The sequence below is a fragment of the Erpetoichthys calabaricus genome, chromosome 6 (genome assembly GCF_900747795.2).
Source record: "Erpetoichthys calabaricus chromosome 6, fErpCal1.3, whole genome shotgun sequence".
NCBI lineage: Eukaryota > Metazoa > Chordata > Cladistia > Polypteriformes > Polypteridae > Erpetoichthys > Erpetoichthys calabaricus.
In genome coordinates this window covers 214,482,849-214,492,051 of record NC_041399.2, presented here as the reverse complement: position 1 = coordinate 214,492,051, position 9,203 = coordinate 214,482,849, and the positions used below count along the sequence as shown (strand labels likewise).

The 9,203-nt window shown below is 44.2% G+C and overlaps 1 protein-coding gene across 1 annotated transcript in view; it reads right to left on the bottom strand.

The window, feature by feature from the left end:
- Positions 1-2,150: 2,150 nt before the first annotated feature.
- The window catches only part of ranbp9 (RAN binding protein 9), a 150,723-nt gene continuing 143,670 nt past the window's right edge, over positions 2,151-9,203 (bottom strand). Inside the window, exons 13-14 of the mRNA XM_028790888.2 lie at positions 5,720-5,831; positions 2,151-2,565 (exon numbers count right to left, since the gene is read on the bottom strand). Coding sequence (XP_028646721.1) covers positions 2,435-2,565; positions 5,720-5,831 — 243 coding nt within the window. The 3' untranslated portion in view covers positions 2,151-2,434. The remainder of the gene's footprint in view (positions 2,566-5,719; positions 5,832-9,203) is intronic.

Genomic DNA, 9,203 nt, shown 5'->3' with positions numbered 1-9,203 from the left:
TACAACGTGGCTGTGGATTCTAAGTGGAATGGAGAAGCTTCTGGAGAATTTCTCTAATGGATTTTGCTCACTTAATGTTCTCAGATTTTTAGAAAAAGAAAAAGCAACCAGCATTGTTATGACACAAAAAACGTTCCATTGGATGGTTGGGTGAAATCAAACTTCCTTCCTAAAGAAAGTGGAGAATATCCCAGGCTTGGTGGAAAGTTAAAAATAACAGAGTTGTTCTTCTTGAGCAAGACGTTCTTTTGTTCAGATATTCCCACACCTCCATCCGTTTGTGATTTGAATTTCAATTCTAAATACGTTTGGCTTTGTTACTCGAAGTTAAAGGCCATGTGTGCAGGTAGCCATTTTGTTTTTTCATTTTACCATCCTAGAACTCGGCCTTGTAGCTCAGCGGCACACAAGCAGCTCCACTCTCACTACCAGATGACCCAATTGCAGTACGAGTGCCAACGTCTGCTCCACTGACCGGGTACGGCCGCAAATGGCCTTTTTAATGTTGTGTTCTGTACGTGCAAACACCAACACCATGTGATAACCTGACGTAACGCCTCACCAGTCAGTTAAAATGGCTTCCAGCACAACAGGCGTGAGAGAACAGAGCTTTACTGGCTGACTGGCTTGTCCTCACAGAGTTCCCAGCAGGCAGCTGAAAGAAACTAATGAAAAAAAAACAAAAGGTCTTCAGCGCAAATACGCAGCATTGACCCTCCGAAAAGGGACCTACAATCCAGTGGGTGGGTCACAGTCACACATTTGTCACAGCAATGCACATTCTAATGACGGCTTGGTGAGAAGACCGCATGCGTGCACGTCGTCATCTCCCTGCTTGATCCCCGATGCGTCAGTTCCCAGTTTCTCTGAGATGCGGCGTACACACCGGTCACAGCTGCCATCAACATCTCAAGTTTTTCTTTTAGAAATCCCGACGTTTGCTTGGGAAGTTGGGTACGCAGATTTTGAGCCTCTTTTTGAACCAACACAAGCTTTTTTCAAATGAGGCCCGCTGCTGCCAAGTCTAAAGGTGTTTCAGGGTGGCATTTCATAAAAGTGCCATTATGACTTTAATGGAGATTCATAACCGCCGATGTCCAGGTGATTCGGCCCACCTAGGAATAAAGATGGCACGGTAAACTGAACGGTCCGAGCAGATGTGGAAGCGGCAGCGTGGATGTGGCGCCCTCGTCACTATTTCAACACCGTTGTCTCACAACACATGATGGGGATGGCAGGAGTCTCCGTGGACTGTGATGGTCTCACAGGTGACATTGTGATCTGCAGTGAGAGGAGAACCTGGAGAGGTGGAGGGTGTGAATGAGAGGGGCGGAGGTGGTGAAGGTCAACAGATTCAACTACTTGGGTTCAACGGTCCAGTGCAATAGAGAGGAGAAGACTGGGAGGAGTGGTTTAGGATAGAAGAGCACCTGCAAGAGTGAAGGTCTACAAGACAGGAGCGAGACCACCTGCTGAATGTCGTATGGTTTGGAAGTAAAGACAGGAGGCAGAGCTGGAAGTGGCGGAGATGAAGATGCTACGATGGACAGGTGGAATATTAGAGGGACAACACAGGTACGGTGGTTTGGTGACAGAGTGATGTGGTCTGGGCACGTGCAGAGGAGAGATGAGGGGGACATCGGGGAAAAGAATGTGGAGGATGGGACTGCCAGGCAAGAGGAAAAGAGGAAGGCCAAAGAAGAGGTGAGGGCGGACATGGAGGCAGTCGGCGTGATCCGCTGTGGTGACCCCCTTAAATGGGAGCAGCCGAAAGAAGAAAGAATCTCGTAAGACACCACGCACAGTACGCCATGCTGCCGAGGAGGCTCCCGTGTGGTTCGTGTCGACCGGAGCGGCCCCACGCAGCCCACTCACAGAAAGCGTCTCGCTGCCTCACCCAATCCAGAGAGCTGATGTCACTCAACGCCAGCAAAGCAGAACACAGAGAACACACACAGAGTCGAGTCGCTCCCCACAAGAGGTGCAGGTTTCTTCATTATTATTTTTTTTTGTTGGTTTTTTGCTTTTGGTAACTAAATATGTTGAACATTTTGTTAACTTTATAATCTGATTAAGTCCTTTTTTTTATACATATGTATATATACACACATATACAGAATATATATGTATATAGCATTAAAAAAGAAAACTGTTCTTGGAACATTTTATTACTAACAGGGATGATATCATCATTCAAACGGGAACAAATAGTTTTGCATATAAGAAGACAAGACAAAAAAAACAAACAAAAAAAATATTTTGCACCATGCCTTGTAAACTAGAAAGCGGAAGAAAACTTGACAATCAGAACCCGTCCCCACAAGGTCCCATGTTTTAAAAAATAATTTCCTTCTCATTATACAGACTCTCCTCGGTTTGTTGTTTTATTGACAGAGCTTGCCAGCCAGGGAAGGGCAAATCCGAGATGCCAATGCTAGTGCAAGTAATCCTCCACAGTGGCAAAAGCACAAGAGCCGCTCCCCGAGCGCGCCATCAGCCCGAGACACTGCATAGCCTGACCCATCACCTGGACCAGCGGAGGCTGCTTTGGCAAGTTGTGAGTCTCTGAAACACAAAGCAGACAACAATGAATGGGGGACAAAGGGCGACACCACACGTGGGCAGGCTGGCCACTCGCGTTTCATTTAATCCCATGATGCATCTGGGTTTTGTTATTGAACCTGATTTCCCCCCAACCACGTATCTACAGATAACAGGCTGACTGACTCCAGCAGACCCAATTCCTGTGGCTCCTCCGTTTTCAAATGCAGTCCCGGGACCCCCAATGGCTGCAGGTTTTTGTCCCACCCAGCTCATTAATACCCTCGATTCACCCGATTCTTTATTTAGGTGACCCTTTTTGTCCCCCACCCCCCTTTCTGATTTTGCATGAATGTGAGATTTACAAGCAGCAGGACCCAGCGATGCCCAGGTGACTCATTTTAAGGCAAAATGACCAAACTTCTCGTTGGCAGCAGAGGACATTTTGCCAGTCGCAGTCCCTTTATTAGGAGGCATAGTTTTGACAAAAAAAAAAAAAAAAAAATGAATCACTATTGATAAAAATTCACCAAGAAATATTTGTTTCTTAAGACATGAATGGTGTGACAAATCCCTTTGCTGAAATGCAGGACGGTGCCTCGAGCCCCGAGATCAATCAATAAAGGGCGCCATCTTTAATAGTATGGGTGGCACGGTGGCGCAGTGGTAGCGTTGCTGCCTCGCAGTTAGGAGACCCGTCTGGGTTCGCTTCCCGGGTCCTCCCTGCGTGGAGTTTGCATGTTCTCCCCGTGTCTGCGTGGGTTTCCTCCCACAGTCCAAAGACATGCAGGTGAGGTGCACTGGCGATTCTAAATTGTCCCGTGTGTGCCCTACCCGGGGTTTGTTTCCTGCCTTGCGCCCTGTGTTGTCTAGGATTGGCTCCAGCAGACCCCTGTGACCCTGTAGTTAGGATATAGCGGGCTGGGCAATGGATGGATCTTTAATAGGAGTGGTGGCACCACCAGGCCCCCCGGGGTTTCTAAAGTAGCTCAGCGTCTCTTCCTGACAAATTGGGACACGTGTGTAAAACTGTACAAGGGACACACACCTGCACTCTTCAACATTATGGGGGGCACTGAATATTAACACTGACATTAACAATCAAATCAACAGGCAGCAGTCACGCTGGAGAGCCGCTCAATTGATTAACGCTAGAATCCCTGAAGCCTACGAAAACACTCGCAATCCTGGGCCGCCGGTTATATTCTTCAATAAAAGCGCCCTTGTTCTGTTATATTTGTACCTTTAGTCAAAGTGTTTATTTGATATTTGGACTTCTGTCTTCGCACATCATACACTTCATGTTAAAATTTTCTTTTCTTCATTATGTAAAGCACTTTGAGCTACTTTTTGTATGAAAATGTGCTATAGAAATAAATGTTGTTGTTCTTAATCTTTGCCAGTTTTCACTGCTAATTCACTTTTTCCCCATCACTGTTAGAAGAGTTCAGCCCTCTGAATTGATTTTCCTTTCTTCATTAAATGACAGCCAAGCAGAAAGGAGATGTGAGACGAGCTAACAGACGAGCAGCTAAACTGGGGCTTCAAACTCCAACCACTTTCTTAATGAGAAGCCAATTGTCGCTGTTATTTATAGGTAGGTAGGTAGGTAGGTAGGTAGGTAGGTAGGTAGGTAGGTAGGTAGATAGATAGATAGATAGATAGATAGATAGATAGAGTGAAATGCACTAGATAGATAGATAGACAGACAGACAGAGTGAAAGGCACTATATAATCACTAGATAGATAAATAGATAGATAGAGTGAAAGGCACTATATAATCACTAGATAGATAGATAGATAGATAGATAGATAGATAGATAGATAGATATGAAAGGCACTATATAAGATAGATAGATAGATAGATAGATAGATAGATAGATAGATAGATAGATAGATAGATAGATAGATAGATAGATAGACGTGAAAGACACTATATAATAGATAGATAGATAGATAGATAGATAGATAGATAGATAGATAGATAGATAGATAGATAGATAGATAGATAGATAGATAGATAGATAGATAGATAGATAGATAGATAGATAGATATTTAAACCCGTTATTTAATTCCATGGCTTGTTGCTGCTCTCATTCTGCCACAGCACACATTTTTAACACTCTTGTGTTTCTGTTCTTTCTAAGAGCACCAATGTCAAAATGTTTTGGTGACCTGAGAGATCAACCTTACCAAGACCATCACCTCTCTTTAATTTCAGATATTGTGTGATGGGCACAGGGGAGCTGGTCATGTGGTGGCTTGCTTTGTGTCTCATTATTGTTTGGCTGCTAATTAAAGAAAAAGAAACAACTATGGAGCCTGAGTCAAGTTAATTAAAAGAAGTAATCAGCAGCAAAAACTGGTCACTAATTAAGAAGATGATAAGAATGAAAACCTGCAGCCACTGCGGCACTCAAGGCCTGGAGTTCACCAACCCTGGCCTAAGAGGACCACTCATGATGACAAGAGGTACAAACCATATTGTGTCACACAGTGACTGCCACTGTCACCCACCTGCTGTGCGAAGGCCGAGAGGTAGCCGGACGGCCATGCATTCCTGCTGGCCATCGAGCTGCCCTTGTGCAGCCACTGCTGTTAGAGATGCCAAACAGGTGCCAACAGCAGCCACAGCATTTAGTGACAAGACGTTTTATGTTGATTTCTGTGCAAAACCAGTGCATTGTGTGCTGTTCAGAAAACTCCGTTTTTCGGAAAAAAATATTCAGCCCTCAAAGAGTTAAGACAAATTTAAGGGGGGGGTACATGAAATCCAACCAAGATATTCACATTGTCGTTACTCGATGCAGAGAGGCGGCTTGGCGTAACACCAAAAGCGGCGGCTCCTGGTTCCAGTCTTGTGGTGCACCGCAGACATGTAAGGCTCCATTTCAATTTTGTGATTAAAAAACTCCCAGCTATGAAGAAGTGAGAAGCACTTCATAGATAGCTGACCTCAAGTTGTGAAGCCATCACAAGATCTCAGGTGGGCTCTGTGCGGAGGCGGCAGTTCGTTTCTTACGGCTCAGTTCAGGGGTCTGCTTTAGCCAGCACAAAAAATAAATAAATAAAAGACACACAGAGAAATACATACTGCATGTAGTGTAAGGGGGCTGGAGGCCTACTGAAGTTCAACTCGACACAAGAGAAGAAAAGGACGAGAGCAACAAAACTCACCTAATATTGCACTGTTGAGAGTGGAGCAGACGGGCTCTCTCTGAATGGAGTCCAGCTGGTAACCCACAGGACTATTCCAGGGGTCGGAGTAGGCAAGCAGACTAAAGGCGTCCTGTTGAGACAAAAAATAAAAAGTTCAAGTTCAAAGTTAGCATCGTGTGTTCAACTACTAGGCAATTCTTGCTTCATATCTCCCAATTAACTAGTGATAGGAATACACAGACAATGAATAAAACACAATACACCAAATGGAACGTCAGATAAAAAGACAAAAAAAGACACGGCCCACTTAAGCTGCTGTTGAGCGGCCTCGTCACCAAAAGGTAAAATAACGTTTTAGAAAGTCACTGTGCACTGCAGAGATTCTGAAGGAATGGAAAATGGCAAATATCATCCCGTTATACAAAAAGGGTGACCAGGCAGATCCAAGACATTATAGGTCAGTAAGCTTAATGGGCATCACAGGAAAATGAATGGAAGGAATTATTAAGGAGAAGATGGAGCAACACCTGGCAAGGACAGGAGTCATTAGGAACAGTCAGCATGAGGTCAGACGAGGAGGTCGTGTTTTACTAACAGGCTGAAATTCTATGAGGAGGCAACAAAAGGATACGACCAGAGAGGAGCAGATGAGATTATTGATTTTCTGGACTTTCAGAAAGCATTTGATAAGGTGCCACATGAGAGGGTGGGCACCAAACTAAAAGAAGTGGCAGAATTGGCTCAGATACAGGAAGTAGACGGTGATGGAGTGAGGAACCTCATCAGAATTGTTAAGAGTGGTGACCAGCAGGGGGCAGTGTTGGGGCTGCTATTTTTAATAAATATAAATAATTTAGATAGGAATATAAGTAACAAGCTGGTGAAGTTGGCAGATGGTACCAAGATAGGTGGATTAGCAGATAATTTGGAATCCGTTAAATCATCACAGAAGGACTTGGATAGCAGACAGGCTTGGGCAGATTTGTGGCAAATGAAATTTCATGTCAGTAAATGTAAAGAATTACACATAGGAAGTAAAAATGTGAGGTTTGAATACACAATGGGCGGTCAGAAAATCGAGAGTCCACCTTATGAGAAGGATTTAGGAGTTGCAGTGGACTCTAAACTATCGACTTCCCAACAGTGTTCAGAAGCCATTAAGAAGGCTCACAGAACATCAGGTTATATAGCGCCTTGATGTGTGGAGTACAAGTCACAGGAGGTTCTGCTCAAGTCTTCATAACACACTGGTGAGGCCTCATCTGGAGTCCTGGGTGCAGTTTTGGTATCCAGGCTACATAAAGGACATAGCAGCACAAGAGAAGGTCCAGAGAAGAGCGACCAGGCTGATTGCAGGGCTACAGGGGATGAGTTGGAAGGAAAGATTAAAAGAGCTGAGCCTTTAGAGAGATGAAGAGGAGACCTGACTGCAGTGTTTAAAATGATGAAGGGAATGAGTCCAGTGGATCGAGACGGTGACTTTAAAATGAGTTCATCAAGAACACAAGGACACACATAAACTTGTGAAGGGGAAATTTTGCACAAACATTAGGAAGTTTTTCTTTACACAAAGAACCATAGACACTTGGAATAAGTGACCAAGTAGTGTGGTAGACAGTAAGACTTTGGGGACTTTCAAAACTTGACTGGATAGGACTGGTGAGCTTTGTTGGGCTGAATGGCCTGCTATCGTCCAGATTGTTCTAATGTTCTACATGTTTAGTTTTGTGTCGCACTCTTCTCTGAGCTCTTTTCGTCCTGTGGTGTTGGTGCTGATGGTTACCCTTAGGAGTGACAGCAGTGAGCGTTATAAGACTCTAAGGGAGCGAGTGTTATGTTAAAGGTGCGAGAGGGGAGCTTTGTGCCAATATTACTGTGTGCTGACTTCACCACCCTCTGTAGTGCCCGTGGGCTGAGCAGGCGCCGTGCCAGGATGTAATGCAGCCCGTGAGGTCGGACTCCACCGTGTACCCTTAAGTCGTTGACGAGCCATGAACAGAGACACTCCAGGATCTCCACCAATGTCTGAGTAAGTAAAATGTTGTTGAGCCTTCTTGACGACAGCCAAGATCCGTAGTGCCCACTTCAATGTGGCGAGTTATATTTGCTACTTTCCACAATTTTACTATCATTCAACAAAAAAAAATGTACCAAGAACTTCAAATGGAAAACTTTCAAAGTGATTTTAATCATTTGTTAAACAGTCAATTAAAACGTCTCTGTCTTCTGCAGCCACATACCTCACATTGTCGGATTTTCTGGGGTGAGCACTACAGGCATCGCCAACTAAAGACAATGCGTAAGGAAGGTCATCTTGAATCAATTGTTACACAGTGCGCTTAACATGGATTTACAAAAACAACACCCAAGTAGAAAACCTGGCAAAGATCGACAGGCAAGGACATCCAAGCTGAACAAACTACTATTATCAAATCCACAAAGTCCAATTCGAGGTGATCAACGTGGCCAGCCCACAGTTCCAATAAAATAAAACAGAAATGAATCTCAAAGATTAAAGTTAGTGTATTATAAAGTCCCATTGGCATAACGGAAATACAGTCAGAGGACAACAGAGGAGAAGAAAATCAAAACTCCATTAGCGGGAATAAGTAAACCTCAGGGACTCTTAGGGTCCGTTTATACTTCACGCTCAGAATGCGTAAGCACAGGCATCATGTCTGCCACGCGTTCCCAGCATTCATTTGACGCGTCCTCAGAGATTAACGCAACGTGTGCACGAGTTGCAGTACCAGTAAAAAGTGTGGGGGGCGCAGTGTGATCAACTCAGAATGTGTCGTCAGAGTCTCTGGTTACTATCCACATGTGACAGAAAGCCACTATGAGGACCTAACAGGATCGATGTGCGCGCTTCGATGTTTGATGAATGGCTCGATGTGGTGAAGCAAAATGCCGACATACAAATGCAATCGTGGTGCTTTTATATTTAAGTGGTGGCTCTGAGGCTAGGAATCTGCACTGGCAATTGGAAGGTTGCCAGTTCGAATCCTGTAAAAATGCCAAAAGGGACTCTGCTCTGTTGGGCCCTTGAGGAAGGCCCTTAACCTGCAATTAAGAGCTTTGAGTAGTGAGAAAAGCGCTATATACATGCAAAGAATTATTATTATTATTATTATTAAGTGTCACATATTTCCCATCGTAATGACGCGACACTTTAAAAGTCTCACATACCATCTTCTGTGCCATCTTTTTTTTCCCCCATCATTATGTACGGTAGTTGTGCAACAGAAAAAAAAATTAAGGACACAGTGAAAAGGTGTATTTTGTAATTAAAGTGGATATTTCAGCTTTAATTTTGAAATGTCCATTTTAATCTCGTAGTTTATCATTAAAGTAAACGTCATCTTCAAACCGACCCAGTTGTTAATCGCTATGAGCTTCTGGGGCTGACAGCAGCGGCAGGCAGCGATCGCCACACAGAACACATTCGATTTATGATATTCCAGCTCTCTGCACATTTGTTTCTACTTGATGTCACTTTCAT